This window comes from Delphinus delphis, chromosome 14, assembly GCF_949987515.2.
Source record: "Delphinus delphis chromosome 14, mDelDel1.2, whole genome shotgun sequence".
NCBI classification, from domain to species: Eukaryota; Metazoa; Chordata; class Mammalia; order Artiodactyla; family Delphinidae; genus Delphinus; species Delphinus delphis.
The window spans coordinates 56,861,619-56,889,436 of NC_082696.1; the positions used below are offsets into that span (position 1 = coordinate 56,861,619).

General features: G+C 35.0%; 1 protein-coding gene across 3 annotated transcripts in view; it reads left to right on the forward strand.

Moving 5' to 3' along the window:
- The window catches only part of ASCC3 (activating signal cointegrator 1 complex subunit 3), a 334,404-nt gene that overhangs the window by 171,722 nt on the left and 134,864 nt on the right, over positions 1–27,818 (forward strand). For all 3 annotated transcript variants that reach the window (XM_060030178.1, XM_060030179.1, XM_060030180.2), the window contains 4 exons: positions 2,586–2,720; positions 19,451–19,642; positions 19,950–20,174; positions 27,212–27,331. In XM_060030178.1, coding sequence (XP_059886161.1) covers positions 2,586–2,720; positions 19,451–19,642; positions 19,950–20,174; positions 27,212–27,331 — 672 coding nt within the window. The remainder of the gene's footprint in view (positions 1–2,585; positions 2,721–19,450; positions 19,643–19,949; positions 20,175–27,211; positions 27,332–27,818) is intronic.

Consider the following 27,818-nt stretch of genomic DNA (forward strand, 5'->3'; position numbering starts at 1 on the left):
TGGGCCTCAGTGTAAGAAACTTTGAACGAAAACATACTTCTTCAAGCTAACACACTAAAATTACCAAGGATAAATACTCTAGACTAGTGTACGTAGCCTCCTCCATGCAGACTGCATCCTGCTTCTCCAGCCAGCTAGGGCTGATCCCTAGTGATTCTCTCTTGCCGTAACAGTAGAGTTCCAATTTGGTGCCTTGGAACATATTCATCATGGTATCCCCGGTGCTTTGGCCACTGTTTGGCATGCAGGAGGTATGTGTAAATGTCATGGCATGGATGAGTGAAGGAGACCAGCTGTCTCCATGTTTGGCATTCCTGTGTTATCCGCACTCCATCCGTCTTTTGGATCAGCTCCCTAAATTATGTCTAGTTTTATCTCCCTCCTTAAATTGTATAGAAGAAGGGACCATGTCTTATCCATTTCATATCTCTCCTTCTAACAGTATTTTACACACACACATGTCCAGTAAATATATTTTAAGTAAAAATTATTTTGTGCTTATTTAATCCATCATACAAGATTCCCATCTCCATGAGGGCAGGGACCTTGTCTCTCTGTTTTTCACAGCAGTTTTCTCAGGGCTTGGTAGTGACTGCATGCTCAGAAACGTTTGAATGAATGGATAAATTAATAAAATAATAAATAACTTCATTTTAATTGAGATTTTTCTTAAAATTTAATGTTGGGGGTAAATGAGGTTTTGTGTGTGATCAAATTTATTTTTATATAAAAGAAAATAATCTGCCTTCCCCTTTAAAAAGAAACTCGTAGTTGAAATGTCCCTACCTTGTAGAAAGACAGGATGGTAGAATTTGACAGATTCTGAATTGAGGAAGCTTCAGCAAGGCATTATGGTTAATAGAATCTTCCATCTAACTTAGTATTAAATAGCTGATGTCAGGAATTATGAAAATATCACAGTGAACTTAAATGGCAGTCTCTTGACATCCTGTGAGGTAAAGATGATTCGCCAGAAAGCTAGAGAGCCTGTGAAAAGCAGATTTGGTTTTTGGCAGGGGTGGGGGGTTGAAAATAAGGAAAACAAAAAATGTTCTAAGTATCCACGAAACTCTCTGAAATAAATTTTAGTAGTGTACTCTTTAGAAATATTCTTTTGATCATATTTCTTTTCAAATCACATTGGTATCAGAAAATAAGTTAGAGCTCCGATAAAGTGTGAAGTCTCAAGCTTTATGTCCTTGAAGGCTGTGATTAACTTACGTTAAATTTCTCCAGATGACTTGCAGGGCTTGTTTTACTTTCTCTAAGCACTTTGGGAGATTTTCATTGAGGAACTTCTGCTCTTCTCCAGATTATTTTCTCTCCTTTACTTTGAATACGCTCTAAAAGAATATTAGTTAAGTATTCCAGTTTCTTGAATGATGGTTATCTGAGGTTTTACTCTACTATGAATTTTATCAGATCCTATATGTGGAACATTCCCTTTGACAAGTTTACTATGGGCTAATTATAAGATTACTATGAGTTAATTATACAGCATGTGCTCTAGATCTTTGTCATTCTGTCTCCTTTCTGGTCAAAGCCCAGGCCTCCTTCCCTTTTTCACTTTTGTTGGTCCTCAAAATGATCTTGTCTTACTCAGGTCAACTCTCATGAACCTATTAATTCCCTGACTAAAAACAATGTTGCGTGTCCTTCTAAGTGTGTAGCCTGCAAATAACACCAAAGTTGCAGCTTCTGGGAAAACAATTGACAGAAGAACATGGAGAGACACTGGGAAGACAGGCAAGAATTAGGAATTAGTCATGGCTCTTTGGGAAGGCTGGGGCTGAGCTATGGAGGGAGGGGACAGGGAGGTGGAAGCCAAAGAAGAAACATCACAGAGGAGAGAAGGCAGGCCCTGACAGGCAGCAAATGCAGACTGCTAGTCACTTCCTGATTTTATTCTCTTCATTTGCCTTCACATTCTTCCTGACTACTGTCCCTGGAAGGACTTTTTTTCCACTTCTTCTTGACAGAGCATCCAGACACTCACCTTCCCCCTAATTCAGATTTCCACAGTCACTTTGTGAATAATTCCACAGGAAGGTCTGCCACAACAGAAAATTCCAAGTACCTCTCTAGAAACTTTTTCATCTCCAGCAGTCTCCTAAACTCTATTCTAAATGGTTGTTCTTAGACATGACTTTGTCCAAGGAAGAGTGGTCTTTATTGTTTCCAGTTTCTTTAAACATCTTTATGATACTGGCAATTTCATTGACTGTGGAGAAATAAGGCTCTAGTATATTTTTATACTCTGTCCTCATAAGATATGACTGTGCTAATGAATCATGTCTTCAGAAGAGAAATGCACAAATTAAGTTCCACATTTTATATAATCCATTAATTTCATTCTGACTTCTGCCAATTATAGGCTAATAATAAAGCTATGTTATTGAATTTTACTTAACTTGCCTTTACCCTATATATACTTTGTTCTAAAATAAGCAAATGTTGAAGTATTCATAAACTGGGGGTTTATTTTGAAAAATTAATAGTTATTTATATAGGGTGATTTCCAGACTAGTATTAAGCCATCTTTTAATGAATTTGAGTATTAAATAAACTGCTTTCTTTTATTTTAGGTGATGGTGTTTGTACATGCTCGAAATGCCACTGTAAGAACAGCTATGTCTCTAATAGAAAGAGCCAAGAATAATGGCCAGATTTCCTACTTTTTACCTACTCAAGGACCTGAATATGGACATGCAGAAAAGCAGGTAGGGAACAAATGGCAGCACAATACAAGAACTAAAGCACATAATGTACCAGATATATAAGATATTTTATATATGAAAGATCCATGGTTTCCAGTTTCCAATAAGTTAATTTTACAGATTTATCATGTTATAATTTTGACTTTTTTCTTGACTTTCAAAGGATCCAAATACATGTTGTGTCCAATTATCACTTTTTTCTATATGATTGTAATTGTAGTGTTTAGTCCCATAGTTAAAGCATAAAATAGTTACATTTTATAAAATACATTAACATCTAATGGATTATTGTTCTTTTAAAGATATAATAATTTTTTTTTATTTCTAAGGTTAACATGGACAGATGTAATTTACATAAACAGAAGCTCTTTTTGAGAGTGAAAGTTTGAGACCAAAAAGGTTCAGAACAGCTGCCTTGCCACTCACTATACGCTCAAAGGACCTAAAAAGTCTGGGTCCTCATTAGAAATGCAGAACCTCAGGCCTCACCTGAGACTCACCACATCATAATCTGCATTTCTACTTGATCCCCAGATGATTTATGCACATTACAGTTTGAGAGGCACATCTCTAGGTAATTTGAGTATCGATAGTATTCTAGTATTTATAAAAGGTTTTATTTAATTGTATCAAGTAATGATTTAGATCAAGAGTGGGCAAACTACAGCCCGAGGGCCAAAGGGGGCAACCTGTTTTTGTAATTAGTTTTATTAGAAAACAGTCAGAGCCCTTCCTTTGTCTTCTGTGGCTGCTTCTTTACACACAAGGGAAGAATTGAGTACTTGCTGCTGGGATTATATGGCTCACAAAGCCTAAAGTACTCTGTCCCTTTGCAGAAAATTTTGCCCTGATTTAAAGCTATAAAAATAAATTTTTAAATAAAAAAACTATAGACATAAAATGGTAGTATCTTCAGAATATTTTATATGCATAACTTAAGATTTAACTGAGATTTGCTGAACAGCTGCCAGGCATTGTGCTCTGCGCCTTCACATTTACCATCTTAGTACAATGTATTCAGTTATTCAGATTGTGCTGTAAATTTCACCATTTTATATTGATATTTTAAATTCTGACTATGATAATCTGATGCAAGTTGTTTTGAATATCAGATTCTCTTTCAGTGTAGCTACAAGGTTTATTCGTTTCTTTTTTTTGCTTTATAAAGTTTTCTATTACATACCACCTATTATGCAGCTTTGTATTCTTCCAGTTATTTATTAATTATGAATTTATGAGAGTCTTTGAAAAGTCAGGTCAGCATTCATAATGGTGAATTATGAAAGGTCTTGTTTCATTTCTTTGGAAATACAAAGCAGCTCTATTGTGTTTAAAAGCCAAGCCTTGAGAGCCACCTTGTGGATTTCTGGTTATTTTATACCTCTCAGTTCTGAGAGTTATTGCTATTCTAAATCATGAAGGTTTATTGTTTCATTGTTATAATAATAATATTCAATATTTATCAGCGTTTACTTGGGCCAGGCATTGTTTTCATTGCCTTCTATAACTCATTCAATGTTCACAACAACCTGTGATGTAGGTTTGTACTATTATTATCTCTTGATATGGCATTTGTGTATAAGTAATTCAAATATAGCATGAAATACTCTAAAGCATATAGAAATAATTTATGTAGAGGCATTTCCAAATGATATTTATTTAAAACCATGTCACCAAACGTATAATGACAGATCACTATGCTGAAAAAAACGTGGAGACTGGAAAGTCCCTAGTCATTTTATTATTATACCTTTCTTTTTTTGATATTTTCATTATACTTGATTTTTATCCTGACCCACCTGTTATTATTGGGTTTTTTCTAACAAGAATGGATTCCACAGACATTATTAATAAGTACATGTTTTCAAGGAACGCTGTCCTATTCACCATTATACTCTTTAGTATAGCATTTGGCTGATAGTAGGTACCCCAAAATTACTTTTTTTTTTTTTTTTGCCTTTGTTTCTTGGAGGCAGACATTATTAAGATATGTTCTTTCTTTAGTTTTCTCATTTGATCTCTACCACTATTCTGCCCTTTGAAGATTCTTATCCCCATTTTACAGATAAGGAAACTGAGAAAAGAGAATAATTTTCCCAGAGACTCCCATGTAATAAGTGGAGCTATGATTTGAACCAGACTGACTCCAAAGTCTACCCTTTTCACTACAGTGCATCCTGTTTGTTCAAAAGCAAACAACAGGGCTTCCCTGGTGGCGCAGTGGTTGAGAGTCCACCTGCCGATGCAGTGGGACACGGGTTCATGCCTCAGTCCGGGAAGATCCCACTTGCCGCGGAGCGGCTGGGCCCGTGAGCCATGGCCGCTGAGCCTGCGCTTCCGGAGCCTGTGCTCCGCAACGGGAGAGGCCACCGTACCGCAAAAAAAAAAAAAAAAAAAAAAGCAAACAACATATCCAACCTGTGACTTTCTAAAGCCTTTAGAGCTTTGAATCTTTTTTTTTTCCTTTAATAAAATGGAAGAACATTTCTTCAGCTCATCTATATCCCTCATTTCTCCGAAAGAGAGATTCAAAACAGTTGGCCCCTCCACAGTGAAAATTATTTATAACAAAAGATAAGGTAATCTTTCTGGATGTTTTCTCGAAGCTCCAGAATTTTAGATTATTCTTCTAAATCTAAAGTTGAATGTTTGTTCCTATTACTTGAAGTGCCTTTTAAACTTGAATGGTATTAACTTACTAGCAATTCTAAGGATGCTATTACGATGATGGCAGGAGATATTTCTTCTGATATTTTTGAAAAATAGGAAATTAAGTACTCAGAACATTAAAATAAAATTAGAAGGTAAGTTTGCTATGATAGTACATAGAAATTTAGCCTCCTGACTCCTGTTAATGGAAATACAACTAAATCCCTACCGTGCCACGGTGATCCTTTATCCCTAAGTGTTTAAAGTAACCGTCTCAATTCCTGACTCAGCAAGTATGGTTTTTAAAAGCATTTCTTCACAGTTTTATTCAACACACTGTAACTTTATTTGTATAAATAATAAATAAAACTCCATTAAGGATTCTTTTTCCCTGTGTGTGGGGGGCGGGTGTAGGGGAGGGCAGTGTGCATACATAATGAGGCTGTGTCTGTGCCTTAGCCACAGCTGAAGATGAGTCATTTCTTTCCAGTAAGTAACGGTTATACTTCATGACCCCTCATACCATTCCTATCTTTGATATCAAATTTACTCCCAGCTGGAAAAGCAACTATATTTCCAAATTGTCCACTGAAACAGGAAAATAGGGAAAAGAAGGTGAAATACCCCAAGGGTAGATTAAGCTACAGAGATGGAGCTTGCAGTTCTCCCTGGGGAAGGGAGTGTCTGAGGAATTACAAACGAGGCCCAAAGTAAGAGGACACATTAGCAAAAAGCTCTGGCTGTGACTTCACCTCTAGAAGCCCTGTGGCCTTAAACACCTAAACATTTCTTAAAGGTACTTTTTCTTCTATCAAATGGAGTAATAATGGGGTAAATAACACCTATTCTAGTAGTTTACTATGAGAAACAAATGAAATGATATATGAAATTATTTTGGAAACTAGCTGAAGAATGATAAAACATTACATATCATATTCTGGAAATCTCCTTCTAGAAGTTTACTTTGCATATTACTTTTTGCCTTCTCCCACAAAGAAACTCTCTTAAGAAACCACTGTTTTCTGTAAGATAGAACATACCTTAGGGAACAGTTGCAGCTTGCATTTATACATAGAAATATATCATTAGGGATACAGACATTTTCATTATTAAGCCACTATTTGTTTGTTTGTTTAAGATTTATTTATTATTTATTTATTTTATTTTTGGCTGCATCAGGTCTTAGTTGCGCCACGCAAGATCTTTATTGAGGCATGCGGGATCTTTCGTTGTGGCATGCGGGCTTCTCTCTAGTTGTGGCAGGCAGGCTCCAGGGCAGGTGGGCTCTGTAGTTGTGGCACCCGTGTTCCAGAGCGCATGGGCTCTGTAGTTTGCGGCACACGGGCTCTAGTTGAGACACACGAGCTCAGTAGTTATGGCGTGTGGGCTTAGTTGCCCTGTGGCATGTGGGATCGTAGTTCTCCAACCAGGGATCGAACCTGCGTTCCCTGCATTGGAAGGCGGATTCTTTACCACCAGACCACCAGGGAAGTCTCCATTGTTTTTAATTATAATTTTAACTTTAAGTTGAATGAATTATTCCAATTAGAATCTTCAGATTCTGTTTCATTCTCCATCTCAGTCAAATAAATTATTTCCTTTAGGGACAAAACTTTTTACAGGCTTTAAATATTCTAGTACTAGGATGGATATTCCCACCCACCCTGTACGGTATTTCTCTGATTAATAGGCACTGATGTTTTTCGATTTCTTACATATATTAGTGATATTAAAAGTTTTCCGTATAGGTAGATACAGTCTATCATGCAGCAAGCCTCATGAATGTAGTGATTAGGAATATCTTAAATCAGAACACTAGGAAAAATCGAGTAATAATATGTACCCTCAAGCTACCTTAAAGTATCATTTTATGACTTTTTATTATTATCTAGATCTACCAACCATCGCCTGCTTTCATAGGTTAGCTTTAGCCTTTGCCTAAATTATAGGAATTTGGCTTTGATGTAAGTAATCTGATACTTAATATTGATCGCTTTAATTATTTCTGGTTTAGCAGCTTTCCAGTGTCAGTATAACCAAATAAAATTAGAATTTCCTCTTCCTGGAATAGATGATATCTGTTAGCTAAAGAGAGTAGCAAGTACGTAAGAGCCCCCTTTCTCTTGTTTTTTTACTTTAGATAAGTGTAAACTTGTCTCAGAGTTTATTCTTTCCTCAGGCATGTCAACCTCCTTTCCTTTAGGAGGCTAATATATTAATTCTACTGTCTGTTTGTAACCACATAGAAAGAATGTTATAAGTATATTAATTTTTTTAAGTAAAATGAAAGAAAATTAATAAAACATAGATTTGAGTGTTTAATTGGATTTTTTTCATTTTCAAAGGGAAATAGGCTCTTTAGAATAAAGATTTTGAACCCAGGCAAACCTTGAAGGCCTATGTGTATTGTAGCAAATGGTAGGATTTCCTCATTTTTTTATGGATGGCTGAATAATAATCCACTGTGTGTGTTTGTGTGTGTGTGTGTGTGTGTGTGTGTGTGTGTGTGTGTGTGTATGTGTTTGTATCACACATTTGTTATTCATTCATTCATTGCTGGATACTTAGGTCGTTTCCATGTCTTGGCTATTGTAAATAATGCTGCTATGAACATCGGGGTTTAGATATCTTTCCAACTGTTTTTGTTTCCTTTGGATATCTTCCCAGAAGTGGAATTGCTGGATCATATGGTAGTTCTATTTTTAATTTTTTGATGAACCTCCATACTGTTTTTCATAGTGACTGTGCCAATTTACATTCCCACCAACAGTGAGTTCACAAGAGTTCCCTTTTCTCCACATCTTCACTGGCATTTGTTATCTCTTCTCTTTTTGATGATAGCCATTCTGACCTTCTGACGAGTGTGAGATGATATGTCATTGTGCTTTTAATTTGCATTTCCCCAAAGACTGACTAGTGTTGTTGAGCTTCTTTTTATGTGCCTGTTGGCCATGGCCATCTTCTTTGGAAAAATGTCTCTTTAGGCCCTTTGCCCATTTTTAATTAGATTATTTGGTTATTTGCTATTGAGTTTAATGAGTTCTTTATATACTTTGGTTATTAACCCCTTATCAGATATATGGTTTGCAAATATTTTTTTCCCATTCTATAGGCTGTCTTTTTACTTTGTCAGTTTCTTTTGCTGGGTGAAAGCTTTTTAGTTTGATGTAGTCCCGCTTGTTTATTTTTTATTTTGTTGCTTGTGCTTTAGGTGTGATTTTCAAAAACTTATTACCATGACCCATGTCAAGGAGCTTCTTTAGTGAGACCCTTTTTAAGAAACACAGAAAGTAGCATTGGAATTTTATCTTTATTTAAGTAGCCTTGATTGCAGCAATTTTTGTTCCTGTACTTTAAGATGTATTTTAGAAACATACAATAAATTTCTTAAAACAAGTTTATACATCTTGTTAAAGAACCTTGCTGTTTTGGAAAAGTGTGTATGTTAGAATATTGTTGCTCTCTCATTTGAAAATACTTTAGTAGGAAAACCAGTTTAAAAACATACAGATTTTATATGTAAAGATTTCTAATCCCTAGTGGTACAGAGATTTGTATTGATAAAATTTAAAGATCAAAATCACACTTCACAGTGATTTTTTAAAAATTTTTTATTTCAGCATTTATTTTAAAATGGCAAAACGGGTATGAAGAATACAATTTTAGATGCAATTTCTCTTCTACTGATTAGGGTGCTCTCTCTAGAATGCTAACTTGTGTCTGTATAATTGGGTTGTAGTTAATACCAGGGTAGCTCATATGGGAACCAAGACCATCTTTCAAGGATTATAACATGGAACAGGGGACACAGTACTTCTTTCTCCCCAGTTAAAGTACATAATTTGCACAGCTAGAATGACATATGGAAATTGGTTATGGGAATTAGGCTAGTCTGTGTCATTGTGAATTGACTATATACACATGAACCTCAAACTGTTTTTAGTGGTAGTCACTCAGTGAATACTTACTGAGTGTAAGCTACCTACCAGTCACTATGGTAGATCAATAGGTATCAAGATAGATAAACTCTGCAGTCAACCTGTTTAAAGTGGATTGAGAAAATTGTGTTGTATCAATCAGGATTCATTAAAGGAAACAAACCATTGTTCTATATTTTAAATAGAAAATAATTTTGTGAAAAGAGGTTAGGTAATTCCTAGAATGTTGATAAGGTTGGAGTTGTAGAAGTCAGGCAACTACCACTGGAACTGTTGAGGTTAAGAACCAGCAGCCATACCATGGTGGTGGCCCAGCATGTAGAAGCTACACCTGCTACTAGATACCTGTCATCATTCATGAACATGCTGGAAAACCAAATTTTGAATATATAGTACATCCATTATAACTTTTAAGCCTCATTTCTCCAAGATTTTGCTTGCCAGCAAAAGAAAACAGCAGAGAATGGTTTCCTCTTCACTTCCATTGCCTAGATCTTGCATGAGTGCATTTAATAAGCAGAATGGATTTTTGTATCCAGTACCCTGACTACAAGAGATCTGGGAAGTACAGATTTTACCTTCTAGCTCATGCAATACAAGAAGGCCTCATTGAAGGAGGTGGACTTGCATGCTGATTAACATTCTTTGCGTTAATTGGGAATGGAAATATATTTTGGAAGAAAAAACGTAGCCGCCCATTTATTTTTATGGAGCTTATGTTCTGGCTGAACAGAAAGATTAACAACTAATTAAATAATTGATTTTAATTACGTTGTATTAAATAATAAAGAGGGATTAAGTGCTAAAAGAAAGTAAAATTGGGAGGACGCTTAGCTAACACAGTGACATTTAAGGTAAGATATGTACACAAAACAAAGGACAGCAGAAGAACGTTCTAGGAAAAGTCTCTGACACCAGAAAAGCAATAGCACATTGAAGGATGTGGATAAAATCAGAGTGACTAAGAAACGCGGAAAATGATGGAGAGTGGTAGATGCCATGCTTATAGCATGAGTCTAATGTTGTAGGCAAGGACCAGATTGTGAGGGCCCTGTTTATCATGTTACAGATTAGCTAATTTATCTTAAAAGAAATGGGTTATGATTAGAGAAGTTTGAGGAAGGGAGTGGCATGTCATTAGCTATATTCCCCTCAACTAATAATATAAAAATAAAATGACAATTTGAGCACACAAAACAAGTAATTTTCCTAACAGAGTTGTGCTTTTAAGAAAGATCACTACACACAGGCAGGGCAGGAGAGAATGGGAATACCAGTTAGAGATGTGGATTCATTGGGGCATATTTAGGAAATAGAATTGATTGACTTGGTAGTTAATGGGGTATGAAGGGTTGAGGAAGAGAGATCTGGAAGTTTTCTGGCTTCTAAAAGATGTCTGGCTTAATATTGTTGAGTGGTTAGTTGGGTCATTTATGAGGAAAAAGTAGTAGAGAAGGATTACTTTGGAGGGAAGGGTACAGATCATGAATTCCATTTGGACGTGCTGAGATGAGCTGCCTGGGATACTTAGAGATGTAGAGTAAGCATCTGGATGGATATGTAAGTCTAATGTATCAGAAGCTCAGTCTGTTTTGGAGTGGGAAAACCATAGGAGTGGATATGAGTCGTAAAAGAGCCTAAGACCAAGTCTTGAGGAATTCTGCTATTTAATGATTAGAGGAGAATGAGCCAGCAGAGGAGCCTCCAAGCACTGGAGTATACCCCGGAGCAAATGTCATAGAGGCCAAGGAAAAGAGCGTTTCAAAGAAAAGAAAGAGATCATCTATACTGACTGCTGCAGGGAGTGGTCAAGTAATGTGAGGGCTGCAAAATACACTGTACTTAGCCACATGGAGGATATTGGTGACCTTATTCAGGGCCTTTTCACTCCCAGAGTGGAGAGCAAAAACTAGATTAAGGTGGCTGATGAATGTAGATTAAAGTGTAAACATCAGTTTTGAGAACTTAATTTATATACAAAAGGAAAATGGATAGTATCTAGAAAATATGAAATAGTACTCAGAAAGGTAGACATACTATTTTTCTTTTCAAGGTGGAAGTGATATGCTTATATTTTGTGGAAACTATTCAAGAGAGAGTGAAAAAGGATTGAAATTGATTGATTATTCATATAGGAAAGGAAAGAGACCACAGATAACCTATAAGAGTCCTGAGAATTTTCAAGAGGCATGGGATCCAAAGAAGAAGTAGAGATTTTCCTTAGATAGGAGTTAGGGCACTGCTGTTAAAACAGAAGAGAAAATTAGAAACATGGGTTCTGATGCAAATAGGTTTTTAGGTGTATGGCAGGAAGATAAGGAAGCTGCCTGTGACGTATTGTATTTTCCTTGGGAAGTAGTTGTTAAGGTCATTCTCTAAGAGTCAAGGATAACCAGGTGGTGAGAAGTTTGTGGAGAGCCAGTCAATGCATAATGTAGACATTGTGAGACATGCGACAACAAACTGACCATAGAGACATCACAGAATTGCTATCCAATGTTAAGGGCTTGTTGAGATTGTGATCATGGATTTAGACTGGTCTCTAGTTGCCCTTGTATGTAATTTTTCTTAAGCATTAGCTACCTTGGGTCATCTGAGTTTGACATTCTGCCAGTCTTACATGGCAAAAGGGCAGATGAGTTTAAGAAATGGGCAGGAATGTGATTAAAATCTTGGACTGTGTTATCTGCACTGGAGAAAGAACCAGAATAAAGACTGGGGCAGGGATGGAGAGGGCGTGCTGCTGATGAATATTAAGAAAGTAGAGGAACTGTGATCTGGAAGTATCATTAACGATAAAGAAAGAGCTTAGAAAAAATTAGTTGGGCATGCTTGACATATAGGAATCTTTGGTCAGAAATTGAGGTGTTTGCACTAGCGATTTTGGTTTTGGAAGTAGTACAGTTGTGGGTTGATGACAGGCCTAGAATACAATTGTTGGTATGGCTAAGATGAGACAGAGGAGATGTCAGTGGAAATGAGGGTGTCAAAGAATTGAAGAGCGAGGGTTTTAGATGTCCACATGGAAAATACTGTCACCGAGGATCATGATAGGAAATGGGATAGACAGAAAGACTAGGAGCCATACGTATGGAGTCTTCATTGGATAAGGTAGGGTAACAGATGACATAGCAGATATACTGAACCTTAAAGGAACAGAGGTTTTTGTAAAAAGTTAGTACAGGCTGACCTGGAAATGGTGAGAGGGAAGAGAGAGATCATCCCCCACCACTTGAAAGATATGCATGGAAAACAAAAGTCCATGGAAAAGAGTCAAGTTTCAGTTAAGGCAGGGTGGGAGATGAGGTTGATTTAGTTTGCTTATTACTGAGTGGCAATTCCAGAGAATAGAGTGAAGAATTTCATACCCTAAGGTGGAGAAATAGTAGAGGAAGTAGGGAACCGACTCAAGAGTGAAGAAATACCAAGTATTATGGGAACAATAGTATAATAGGGCATTGGTTCCCCATTACCTGTTTCCATGCCAGCTGTCAGAATCAGAGTATCTGGAACTAAGACACTAAAATTTTAACATGATCCTCAGAAGTTCTGATCATAGCTAGATTTTGTTGATCGTGTGAACAGATGGCTAATAGGCCTTATCCTGAGAACAGGGTGGGAGGTATGATGTGTTTCCTTCTGAAAGACTCGTGGAAGACAGAGCATTGCCATTCTTGGCTCTCTTGGTGTGGACGCTAGAGGAGCGATTTCAGATGTCTCGGTGATAAGGGTTTAAAGTGGAATAAGAGCTTTGAAAGAGAGAAAGAGAAAGGATGGGGAAAGATGATACTCCTTAGATCTCTAAACTCCCTTGTCAAAAGATAAGCCAGGTATTGGTTTATGCTCCTAACAATGTAAGCAGGTCCACTGATTAACTTTATAACTTTATTGAATGATAAAAATTGCACATACCAAAGATGAGGACTCTATAATATTTTTTCCGATATTGATAAGGCATACATACTCACTAGTAATTGTGAAAAAAGAATGGTATCATTTGGGAGAAACTATTTGCCTCCTTCTGGTTAAATTTTAGTTTTTATAATGACTGTTAAGTTATTTCTTCCTAATGGATTTGAAATAATCCACATTAAAGCGGACCTTATCAAAATAAATTACCTCAGAAGGCTTACAAAGGTCACTAAATTATTTATGCCATTTCTTATTGTTCTTTCATGCAGGGTTTGTAACTGAGCTGAAGGTCTTGTGTTACTTCTGTATATTTTTTTGTCTTATGGAGGACAAAAAACTAATTTGTTTCCTTTTAATATCTTCAGTTACTTGCTGTCAGTCTTCGTTCTTTAATCATGTATTTGTGTTAGTTTGGAAGTCAACTTTGGCAAGTGGTTACATTTTATTTTAACCTTATTCATTTTAAAAAGTACTCATACTGATTTTCTGTGTCATAGGTAGGAAAAAGATATGTAAAGTCATGGAAGGAAGCTTGGGGCATGCTTTCACTAGCGGAAAAAAATTTAGTATCCTCTGTGTGCTAATGGATTCTTAGCAGTTGTCCATTCTATTCTAATTTTACTGACAATAAAGCCATGTATGGGAAGTTCACTTGTGACAAGTGGAAATATAAAGACTGAGGAAAACAAGTTTACACAATTCTTCTGCTGCACACCTGACTCCCTTTACCTTTCACAGCTGGTGTTCTTTTGTGCTGAATTTCCATGTATAGAGATACTTTATCCAGTGAGTATAGTATTGGATCTCAGATGGCTTTCTCAGAGAATCCGATGCTCTGTTCAGACAGTGTGAACAGGGTGAATTATACCCCTTCAGTCCTGCAGAGGCCAGCAAAGCCCAGACTCCAGGTATAGCTCACGCTGAAAAAACAGGTGGAAAACAACTACTGTTCTGATACTTGAGGAAGCAGCAGGCATCTTATAATAAGTTTAGCTCCATAACTCATGGTCTTAACCATCTTTCTCCATTGATTTCTCCAAATAAAACTCCTATTAAAAACCTTCTTCCATTTATGTTTCTTTCAAGGGAAGGTTTTATACAAACTGCCATTGTGTGTGTCTGCATGTGAGTTTCAGTATGAAAAAATTGGATTGTGTTAGGCACACTTTTATGTCTCATACTTTTTTCACTTAGTAATACATCATGGAAATCTTTCCAGATCAACACTGAAAGATCTAATTCATTCTTCTAACAACTGCGTAGTGTGCCCCAGCGTGGACATTATCTTAATTCATTTGCCCAGTCTGTCTCGATGGATACTTTTGTTGTTTCTAATTATGTAGTATTGTAAACAGTGCTGCAGTAAACATCCTTGCTCACACTCTTGGCAGTTGCAGTGATGTCCACTGGGAAAATTCCTGGCAGTGGAATTTATTTATCAACATGGTACATGCATTTAAAATTTTGGTGAATGAGTGGTCCTGAATTGCCCACTGAAGAGATTGTTCCAACTTACATTTCCTGGAACAGTAACTTCCTCCCACCTAACTTTGCCAGCACTGAACAGCGTTAGAGTTTTTGAGATTATGACAGATTAATAGGCAAAAAAATGGTACTTCATTATTATTTTGACTGGCATTTCTTTATGAGTGAAGCTGAGCATTTTTCATATTTGCCATTTGAATTTCTTTCTCTGTAAATTGCATGTACTGTTCTATGTGTTACAAACATTTTTCCTACTTAATCTTTGATTTTTATTTTTATTAATTTATGAATATTTTTACCATAATGAGATTTTTTTCAGGTTATTTACAGTATTTGGGCTTTGTCTTACTTATAAAGATCACACTCACTTCATCATGATTTCCTCCAGCCCTTTTTTTTTTTTTTTTTTTTTACGGTACGCAGGCCTCTCACTGTTGTGGCCTCTCCCGTTGCGGAGCGCAGGCTCCGGACGCGCAGGCTCAGCCGCCATGGCTCACAGGCCCAGCCGCCCTGCGGCATGTGGGATCTTCCTGGACCAGGGCACGAACCCGTGTCCCCTGCATCGGCAGGCGGACTCTCAACCACTGCGCCACCAGGGAAGCCCTACAGGTTTACTTTTAAGGATGAACTTCAGTATCACTTCCAAGAAATAACGTTTATCTTTTAGTTGAGTTAGTGCATTGATTTACAGATTAAGTTAGTGAGAATTGGTATTTTCACCAAACCAAGTTTTCCCATCTCAAAAGCAAAGCATTTCATTTCATTTCTTGAATGTCCTTCAGCAGTATAATAATGCTTTCTTCATGTAGGTGCTACCTATTTCTTGTTTTTTCTGTTTTTGACTGCTTTTATAAATGTGCTATTTTCTTCCCTTTTATTTTCTAACAAGTTATTGTTTATATACAGAAAGACTTTTTAAAAATATTGATTTGGGGGACTGTCACCTTTCTGAATTCAATCATTATTTTAGTTAGTAGTTTTTAATTAATCCTCAGTTTTCTAAATGTTTATTTCATCTGCAACTAATAATTGCTTTGACCTCTTCTGTTCCAGTATTTCTACTTTTTATTATTTTCTCATGTCTAGTTCCATTGTCTAGGACATTGGTAAGCTGATTGTAAACATCTTTGCCTTGTTCCTAACTTAAATTGATATACGCCTAATGTTTTATGATTCAGTGTGGTTTGAAATCGATGTTTCGTCGCCTCTGCTTATCAAGATTGAATGTGGTCTTTTGTGAGATTTCAGTGCCTGGAGATGATCATACATTTTTTCTCCTTTGACTTATTAATAAATATGTTAATATATTTATAGGTATAGTGCCCTTGCATTCTGGGGTTTAATTTACTTAGTTGTGGTATATTGTTTTAATGCACTGGTGAATTCTGTTTTCTAAAACTCCTTACTATTTGGATTAATATTCTTAAGAGAGATTTCTCTATTGTATTCTGTTTTCTGCTGCTTTATCAGGTTTTAATATCAGTGCTATTACACTGCCTCTGTAAGATTAATTTTTAGACTTCTATTTCTGTGCTCTAGGGCCTCTTAATAACACTAGAATTAATTTGTCTTTAAAAAGTATGAAAGCCTAGATGTTAGATAGCCTTTACATTTTCTTCCATTGCTTTTATTATAATTTTCTATCACTTTTAATATGAATGTTAGTAACATTTTCCTAGAAAATCATCTGTTCCAAACATTTTTAATGATGGAATATATTGAATTTTTCAGAATACTCTTCTGATTCTTTAAAATTGTGATGTATTTCTGAACACTTCTTTTTCACATTACTAATTTTGTGTCTTTGTGCTTGTGCTGTTGTGCTCGTTTTCCACTATGTATCTCCTTTTAATTAAAGGCTAGACAGTAAATATTTTAAGCCTGCAAACATATGATGTCTGTCACACTCCTCAACTCCCCTATTGTAGCTCAAAATCAGCCATAGACAATATGTAAACAAACTGATATGGCTGTGTTTCAATAAAACTTTATTTACAAAACAGGCAGTTGGCACATAATTTGCCAACTCCTGCTGCCCAGTAATAGACATTGTCTATTTTTATTTTTTTCTTTTAAAATTAGAGTTTTTATGTTTACTTATCAATTTCACATCTTAAAAATCAGATTCTGTTTTAACTTTATTAGCGCATTTCTCCTTTTTTCCTTGGCTTTGTTATATATTTTGTTTTTATAGATTTCTGAATTAGCTGCTTGATTTACTTATTTATTATATTCTTATTTAGTTATAAAAATATTTCAGGTATGATGTTTTCTGAGTGCACAACTTTACTCCATCCTATAAGTTAGGGATGGGGAACAGATCAGGGGGTGCCAGGAGTTGTAAGTGGGGAGGGTTTAACTATAAAGGAATAACAAGAGAATTTAAGGGGGGTAAAGGAACAGTTTTGTATCCTGATTATTATGGTGGTTACACAATTTGAATGTATGCCAAAATTCGTAGGACTGTACACCAAAGAAGAAAGAGAATTTTACTGTATGATAATTTTTTAAATAAGATTTTAAAACATACTCATCCCTGGGCCTCCTCCCCAGGATTTCTTGTTTATTTGTCCTGTGAACTAGGCTAGATCACAAATGGCAGATTCAGATTCAAAGACAGTTGAGAATGAACATTCCAGTCTTATTTTAAGATTGTTGTCACTTCATGTCTCTAATGAATCAATAAAAAAGCAATGCACATAAAGCAATTATACTCCAATAAAGTTGTAAAAAAAAGTATTAAATATGCTTCATAATTAAAAAAAAAAAAAAGCAATGCACAGAATGTGAGCAGGAATAGAGACAAAGGCGAAGTGACTCCTGGCACTTCTTGGTTGCTTACAGAGAACGAGCTGGTTGAACCCACCTGGGCAGAGTTGGAGGTGATGTGTCAGCACCCCATGATCTATCTGCTACATTATAAGAATATTTTTCACCGCAGTTACATATTTCCTGCGTTCAGCTTCTTGCTATGTCGTTGGTGTCACAAGCCAAGTCTTACCTCAACTGGATGTTGACTGAGAATCTGCATTTATAACAAGCACATCAGGATATTCCAGTGCAGGGGTTCACGGACAGCAGATTCACCCAAAACAAAGAGCCATCCAGCAGTATGATTTTTTTTCCGTGTGTCTCCAAGCAGTATTTTTTAGTTTCCTCTGTTAGCTCTGAATGTTCACTCATGAATATTAGCGAAGAAATTAAGTAGGCGAAGTAGGCAAAGTCTTCTACTTTGACCCCACTAGGGAGCTCTGTTATATACTAACAAATACTCCATAACGTGGAGCCCGTATTTGTGAGACCGACAATAACACACGTGGAAGATGGAAGTTAAGGCAATATGATCCAAATGTAGTTAATAATAAAGTATATTTATACACTTACTTCTAAGAGGCTGACCACACGGCACAAAAATGAAATAATACCCTTCCCTTGAAACTTAATGAAGATAACTTTTTTGTGTATATGTGTATTTTGCTTGGGACTCAACAAGGCTCAAAATTCTAAGTTGTTATTTACTTGGCTGGCCACTAGATGGTGGGGTTTGTTAATGTTTTCCCTTCCATTTTATATCTGTAGCAGATTTCATGGAGTGCAGTTTTCTTAGATCATTTTCTTAGTTAATTATTATTAATTTAGAAGTTTAAAATATTAAGTGACCTTAGAGATAATCAGTGTGACTGTACTAGAACCCCATTCCCTGCCAGTGTAGTGCCCCTTACGTGAAAACTGTGGAAAACGCTGTTTCAAAAGAAGCTATCAAGATGTTGATCGTGAAATTTTCAGAGCAGTAGCAAATAAGCACAGAATGTGATGCCCAAACAGAAGCTTTGACTATATGGACACTTTTGTTAATCCATAGTCTTTAATTTTGCAGAAAAGAATTTCCCCGTTGTACAGTGAGTCGTCAGTGAATTTTGTAAGATCTGCTGTGGCACTCATACAGATTGTAGATAAGTGGACCATATCCCACATCTGAGGTCAGACCAGGCCAAAGAACAGACCTCAGAAGCGAAGTTAGTATATTCAGGGCAGATGTAAAGTTGAGGAGCTAAGACAGGTGACCGGTGCCCTCCTGTTAGAGATCAGCAGGAACACAGGTGTTGGGGAAGCACAGTTGGGTTTATTGGCTCTTACTATGAGAAGGAGCGCATGTCCCGTGGAACCAGGGGCATCTCAGTAAGAGGGAAAGGCTTCCAAGGCAATGGGTCTGGAACAGAAAGTGTAAAGACCCTGAGGCAGGTGTGGATTTGTCAAAAAAAAAAAAAAGGTTGGGGGGCACTTAGAGAAAAAGCCAGCTCTTGTGTCTGGCCTGAGTAAGTAAGTGAGGTTCAGGAAAGGGAATGATTTCTGTAGGTCTTGCATCCTAAGGACTCTGGCCTTTACTCTGAATGAGTTGGAAGCCACTGAGATTTATGCTTATTTTTAATAGAGTTTTTTTGAAAGGATAGGAAGCAGGTAATACTGATTGATTGCAAGAAGAGGACACCTGAGTGAAAGAGACACTTGCTTTTACCTTCTTTCCTTTTGGATTTTGTGCCATGTTCAGGGTTACCTATTTTTTAAGATAGAAGAAATAAAATTTTTAATGATTTTGTATAAAACATTATATACTAAGACTTAGTAAGACCTTAAGATACTTAAAAATAGTTCTGTGCTCTCTTTGATAAACTCATTCAAGAGACGATAAATAACAATTGCTTTTAAATGCTAAATAACACTTTTATGTTTTGTTGATATCTACTCTAGGTGCAAAAGTCAAGAAATAAACAAGTACGAGAATTATTTCCAGATGGTTTTAGTATTCATCATGCAGGAATGCTTCGGCAGGACAGAAATTTGGTTGAAAGCTTGTTTTTTAATGGGCATATCAAAGTCCTCGTCTGTACAGCTACATTAGCCTGGGGTGTCAATCTTCCTGCTCATGCTGTTATTATTAAGGTGAGAGCTTACCTTCCTTTGCGCATGGATTTGTGGTATCTTAAAACAAACCTGTGGATTGATTTATTTGAAAATATTGATTTGGCTGCTTCAGTGACTTTGAATGTTATTTATATAAGGTCAGAGCTGTATTCTCCAAAAGAATCTAGTTTATATTGTGAAAATTTAACGCTATCACAGATGATGAAAGGATTAGTTAAAGTACACTTTTGAGATCTTGCCATATTTGCCTAATTTCAGTATTCAGCTCATCAGGATTATATTTGTGTGTGTTTATGTAAATTTTTATTAACTTTTCCTCATCTAGGGAACACAAATATATGCTGCAAAAAGAGGCTCCTTTGTTGACCTTGGAATTTTAGATGTCATGCAGATATTTGGTCGAGCTGGAAGACCACAATTTGACAAATTTGGGGAAGGAATCATCATAACAACCCATGATAAACTCAGCCATTACCTCTCTTTGCTCACTCAACAAAACCCAATTGAGAGTCAGTTTCTGGAAAGCCTTGCAGATAACCTAAATGCAGAGGTAAGATCTAATGAGTTAAAGGTTGGAATAGAATCATCAGCTTCAAGAATGACCAAGAAAAATAGAGTTTGAGTTGATTGCTATTTCATGATATTTAATAATACATTTTATTTCATATGCAGTCATAAGACACAAGAGGTGGAATGGCAATATTATTGATGAGTTCAGAGCAATATAGAATGCAAATGATTAACTGATAAGAACTCATTGCTTAAAGACTATACTTTTAAATCATGAGGTTTTGTTATAGGACAGAAATCTAACCAAAGCTATACAAACTGGGGAAACAGACATAGCAATAACAACAACTATATTTGTCCTGCACTTCAATAAAGTTTATTATGAAGTATTTTATAAAGTTTTTATAAGGTTAATAATGCTCTTCTGTCTTAGATCATTTGATTAACTTTGTTATAGAAAATATGATTGCTTAAATTGAGCTACAATATTATAGTTTATTTCATGTGTGATGTGTGTTTGTGTTAATATTTTGTTTTTTGGTTTTTTTTACTCAGGATTACTTTTATTGTTTTAATTCTAGAATTTTCAACCATAGCAACCATTCACAAATAGTTATAGGTTAGCTTTACATATAAAACCTTCCAGTAAATACTCTGGAGAAGAGCAAGCACATATGAGTTTAGTCCCTATACTTTAAGATCTTAAAATAAAATTATCACAATAACTTATGTTGACCACCTTTCTGCCATTGTGTAAAATAATATTTTTGTTATACCTTTCATTTTCAGAAATATGTCTTTAAGGCCAAATTTTACTGGACCCTATCAGAATTCTGAGTGACATCACATGTTAGGAATTCAGTTAGGCTCAAACATTTACATTAAAAAGCCACAGTCAAGATAAACCTTGACATTTTAATAGACTACTAAAAAGAAAATTATTTCCTTTTCTTGGAGGTACAAACATAACACTTTCCACTAATAAGACTCTGTAGATAAGAAATTAATGTCACAGGTGACTTGTATAGTCACCATTATTGTGTTAAGATTTAAATAGCAGACCCTGGAAGCCTAGATAACATCTTAACTGGTAAAGAGGATGAACATTCTTAAGAGTCTGTGTGTCAAACAATCAAATACGGTTTTGCTGTTTTCACTGCATTTTTAATTGTTGCTCTGTCATCCAACATTTTCCTACTTCTTTCCTATATCCCTTCTTACCATTAAAGTTGACTCAATTTTTTAAAGTAGGTGGGATATAACTATTAAATAAATGAATAAGTGAAATATTTGAACTGAAATATTACAGAAATTTCACTTATATTCTATTCATGTTATTTAGAAGTCTTTTTAGAGGATGAAAAACACACTCAGTATGCAGTTTCCTCTGTTTTAAGGAGTATATAGTCCAAAAGGGAGAAAAAGACACAAAAACACAGTGCAATAATGTTGGTGAGTAATAAGTTCTAAAGAAGGATTCAGTAGAAGGAGAAAATACTTTTGGCCCCAGCTTATCAGGAAAGGCTTTGTTCATGAAGGTGGTAAATCTGGGTTCAGAAGATTAGGTAAGGTTTAGAAGATCTAGTTGGAAGTTAGAAAAAAATCATGAAAGATGCTGGTTTCTAGTAGCATAATTACAAGAAAGTGAAATGATTAGGAAATGAATTATGATATTAGGCATATCTCCAAAGGAAATATATCTCAGTTTCAATCCTCATTACTTACTATGATGGCATGGTTTAAATAATTAGGTCTTGGTCATGGGTCACCAGTATCTATGATGGATTAGTCTAATGTACAAAGATAGTAATAGTAATCCTTCAGTGGACTGAGGACGCACAAACCTGCTGGGTGCTTTTTGTATATTCTCTCAGTACTGCTACTAAGGAGATATTATTGTCCTCAGAGAGATAGGTAACTGACCGAAGGTCATTCAAGTACTAACCTTTGGAGCTAGTATTCAAACGCAGGTCTTTTTAACTACAAACTTAGTCTTCTTATTATAGCCTAGATTTCTGATATATAAAATATAGTAACTTAAAGGTGAATACATTTCTCTATATTAATCAACCTACCATTTGCCTTCTTCTAAGACCAGGACTAAATATTTTCCAAAATGGTAGTAATAATTTCTCTGACTTACAATAAAAAGCAAGGCTGTTTTTTTGTTTGTTTGTTTGCCGTACGTGGGCCTCTCACTGTTGTGGCCTCTCCCGTTGCGGAGCACAGGCTCCAGACGCGCAGGCTCAATGGCCATGGCTTACAGGCCCAGCCGCTCCGTGGCATGTGGGATCTTCCGGGACCGGGGCACGAACCCGTGTCCCCTGCATCAGCAGGCGGTCTCTCAACCACTGCGCCACCAGGGAAGCCCAGCAAGGCTGTTTTATACAATTTTTCTAGAAAAACATTTCAAGAAAGACTACATCTTTGTAAACTTAGAATTATTTTCCTTGATAGCTTTTTGTAAGTGGTAAATTAAACACAAAATGGTGATGTTTTTGTACAGAAGACACAGGTGAGTAAAATACTTCTCTGGTCTTCAAGAAATTCTTTTTCTTAGGGACTATAATAAAATAAATGAAACTACTTGGTCAAGCCCTGAGAAATTAAAAATCAATTGTAGCCCATAGATTCACCTCATATTCATAAAATACTTATTAGAGTTTGTCATTTTCAGAAATGTCAACTAACTGTAATGATAATTCCATTTAATGCCATAAATGGCGTTCAAATAATGAAACATATACCCTGAAATTTTTAGGTAATATGGTGAAGTATAGCCATTGCTAAAATTTCTTTATCATATTTTGTCTACTAGACTAGCTCCCATTTAAAGTAAATTTTCTTCTTAGGGAAACAAACTCCCTTAAATTATAGTTGAGTGTGAAATTAAATTTGGTAATCTGTGGAAGCCAAGTGTGAAATTAGTTTATAAAATGAATGTGTGCTATGCTCTTAAGGTAATGGATTTTTAAGTCTTTAGACTCCGAAAATCTTTGCAAGACTGTACAGCAGCAGTGATCAACATCAAGGTCACGTTAGATTAGGAATGTTGCCCATACTAATATCTTTGATAACACTAGTTTAGAAGAACTGGAGAAAGTATCATATTAAGGTATCATTTTAATGCAGACATTTTATGAGACATCTTTGCTGATTGATGCCTAATGGGGCTGACTCCTGAATGCTAATTAATGCCAAAGCTCACAAGTCCCAGCCCTGTATAAAGCCTCTTAATTTTGCACTGAGAGAAACACTGAAGCATGTTTGAGGCTTATTAAAATTAATTCAGCAGACATTACTGGGTATTGTTTACGGTTTCACCTGTGAAACCGTTCTCTCATAGGTGACATTAATTTCTCACCTATTCTGTGCCAGTCCCCTATGGTCCATACTTTAAAATGTATTAGTCTTTCTATAATCTTACGTACATTCTTTATTCAGAGTTCCTTCCATCTCCGCAGGACATAGTACAAACACTTTGTCGTTGGATTTAAGGCCTCAGCAGTCTGACACCTTCTCAGTTCTGGCTCTGGTTACTTTCTAGCACAGGTCTTCTGCTCTAGACAGTCCCTTACTCTACTCACGTCACCTATAAAGTACCAGTCTTCCCATGTATAAAATAGGAATAATATCACTAGATTGTTGTGAAAATTTAACAGACACCTGTGCCAAGTTGTTATTCGGTACAGAATTGTAGCAGTTACATTATCTTATAGTCCCTTTATCCTCAGCCCCAATCGTACTTACTACCCGCACTCAAATTTTAGTGGAATAGATAAATGAATGGTGGCATAAATGGTGTTTTCATACAGTTACTAAAGGGGTTTGTGTATACATATGTATTTATATACACATGATTATTATATTTGCTTGTTTAGTTTTATATGATTTCAAATAACTTTTTGAAAAACACATGCAAATAAACAATTAAGATAACCTTAATGACTAAAGTTTAAATAGGTAAATTAGATACAAAGTGATACTTTGAGCCTTACTTCTAAATTACCAGATTTGGGGTAGTTTTTTTCCCGCCTCTTTTACTTAGAGCGTAAAGCTGTATTACACTATATACTAATGGCACTTTTATAAGTTTCACATGTTAGGTGTTTTTCTTTCAAAGCATTTTTGAATAGGTATTATGTCCTAGGCACTGTGGATAATGGTTTCATAGATGTCATCTTAATTCGTTATATGTATACCACCTATAAGACTACAGACTTCCTGAGAGCAGGAACCATGCTCTATTTATTGCCATATCCATTGTACTTTATACTTTACATAGTGCAGTCTTGTTACTGACTTCCTATATGATTACTGAGATGAATGAATAAATTTCAGAGAGATACTGTGAAAAATACTTGTTTTATAAAAGGCTCCTGTACTAAGTAGCCACTAGAACACAAATATTTGCAAGTAAAGTTTTGTTTTTGTCACTAGGTGGCATTCAAAGATTAATCTCACAATATAATGTACCATTATAAATTTACATTCATTTTTCTGAGTAGTCTTTTCCTTTTTGGTGAACATTTGGGAGACTTGCATTACTTGATCCAGTTTTTGGTACCTACCTACTTCATCTTTTCCTTTATTCTTCTCACTACCTGGCAATAGGTAATTATTATTGTTAATTTACTGAGTCTGATTTTGAAAGTATAATAATAGCAAGCTTATTTTATCCTTTATAAAATTTTCTACTCTTAGGAGTTGTGTGGTGTTATTTTAAAATATCTGTAAGTCATAAGGGGATTAACACAATTTGGCTGTCAAATAATAGAATCACAAATGGAGGACGCTGTCGGATTTTTAGCCATATCATCAAACTAGTTTCCTTTGCCTAAGCAGACTAGAAAATGTTTAACTGTGTTACTTGTTAATATTTAGGAAGTGTTGTAGAACTAACTCCTTAGCTAAATTTTAGTTCTTGTTACTCTTTATTTTGTAGAAACTCTTACAGTTCACATTTTAGGAAGTGTATGTTTACTTATATTGTGGGTGGTTTAGTCATTTGTAAGTACATTAATGTAAATTTATTTTTTCCTTATATTGTATTTACTTATATTGTGGGTGGTTTAGTCATTTGTAAATACATTAATGTAAATTTATTTTTTCCCTATATTGTATTTACTTATATTGTGGGTGGTTTAGTCATTTGTAGGTGCATTAATGTAAATTTATTTTTTCCTTATATTGTATTTACTTATATTGTGGGTGGTTTAGTCATTTGTAGGTACATTAATGTAAATTTATTTTTTCCAGCTTTACGAAGATATAATTGACGTGTGACATTGTAAGTTTAAGTTGTACAGTGCAGTAATTTGACACACATATGTATTTGTGAAATGTTTACCACAATAAAGTTAGTAAACACATCCTTCACCTCACATAATAACCATTTTGTTTTGTTGTTATGATGGGAGCATTAAAGCTCTACTCTTATATCAACTTTCAAGTACACAGTACAGTATGATTAACTGCAGTCACCATGCTGTACGTTAGATCCCCAGAACTTACTCATCTTATGCCTAAAAGTTTGTGCCCTTTAACCAACATCTCCTCATGTCCCCTACCCCTCAACTCCTGGCTACCTCCTTTCTGTTCTTTGTTTCTTTGAGTTCGATGTTTTCAGATTATTTGTATAAGGGAGATCATACAGTATTTGTCTTTCTCTGTTTGACGTATTTCAAGATAGTGTAATTTTTAAAGTAGATAGAATCTGCCTTACCATTTATTTACTTTTGGTCTTTTTTTTTAAGGACAAATAGTATGGTGTAATATTGCTATATGTCATCTTCAACTAACTAAAGATATCTAAGCATTCTCATACCTATTTTACAAAATTAGTTATACAGAATTTAAATTATAATATGGGAATAAAGCAAACATTAAGGTTTATATTTTCTTTACTATTTAGCACTAAAATAGGGGGATTTATTTTTCCTTCTTTTCTTCTAAAATTTGGTTATTTAGGTAGGGGTCATCACTTCTCCTTTGATTAAAGTATTAAGAGGTTAAAAAAAAATTTTTCAGTTACAGATTCAGGAAAAATTATTCAACTGTGAAGTTTCACAACTTGGATAAATTTGTTAATTAAAATGAACACTCTAAGTATAAAAGCACAATGACTGCATATAGATCCAGTGGCTAAAGAAATGTATTTTTAAAACTTTTCACTGCAATTCTGGCTTAAGGTCATTTTCTAACAATTCCCTTTATTACACAGATTTTATATGTTATTATTGTGTTTTAAAATAATTAACCTTTGGTTTCATTAAATTAGCATGTTATAAAGCTACATTAAAATGCTATGTTAAAAATTATATTTTCTTTCAGAATATAATCTAAAGAATTACCGTGTTTATTATAATTCAAAAGTATAAATATCTGTTTTTTCCATAGGTTGTTTTAAGTTTACCAATAAAAAATTAAAACCACTCCCTGTTCTTGTATGATCTTTTTAAAGTGTATATATTATTAATATGTATAAATCCCAATAAAATATGATTTTGTTTTATGCAAAAATTACTGCATTTACCATTGTATTTATATTATATATTTATACTAGCTATGCTGCAAATGGGTATCTTTAGAGGAAAAAACTACTAATGTTATGCTCTTTGTGATTTTGGTAATGACAGTATACAAAATCACAACAAAGAGGGATAGAATCAGCAATATTATGTTGTTTTGATTGTGGTGCAGTCACATTTAAAACTGTCAGTAATGTTGTCACATAAAATGAAACCAAAATTTAAAAGAAGAAAAATTAATGAATACCAAAATGTTTATAATACTATATGGAATTAAATTCAAATGGGAAGACTAATCAAATGCCATAATAATAAGTAAAGTTCGGGAATATAGCATTTCTAATGTACTGTTCTCAATTAAATGAGGCAGGACTAATTTTTAATTAATTGGAGAAACATCATGTCCAATAATTGTGCTTACCTTCTTTTAAATACAGCATAATGATGTATTTTAATAACTTAACTTTCAACAAAATGGCCTTTGATGTAATGTTTATATTCAACTTTAACGCATTAGTTTAACTTTCGTTATATTTTTGATTTGCAGATTGCTCTGGGAACAGTTACTAATGTGGAAGAAGCAGTGAAGTGGATAAGTTACACTTATCTTTATGTACGGATGAGAGCAAATCCATTAGTGTATGGCATCAGTCACAAGGCTTATCAGGTAGAAAACTCATTTACTAAAAAAAAGTCAGACCTCCTTTTTAGTTCTATAATCCTTTCATGATATGAGGATAAATATTTGCTACTTCTGCTCATCTGAAAAGATTTAGGTACCTGGAAGAAAAACAAAGAGCTTTAATCTTTTTTAGAAAATACTAAGGAAAATTAAATTTGTCCCTGGTAATTATTTCACTTTCTTTATATATCTTTTCCACTGATCTTTATGTTATTATCAATTTACTGCTCAGATAAGTTTCCATTTGATATTAGTATCTTGCTATGTTTTTTTAACTATATTTTTTAAATTTAGTTTTTAGAATAAACCAGACATGAGGAACCTTACAAAGCACTTTTAATGATAGGCTTATATTATATACAGTATATTCTTCTTATCAAGTCCTTCTAAGTCTTTGTTGCTAAATTAAAAGATAGCATTAATGAGTTACTATCTTAACAGTTTGGAGGCTGGATCAGTTCTGCTGTGCACA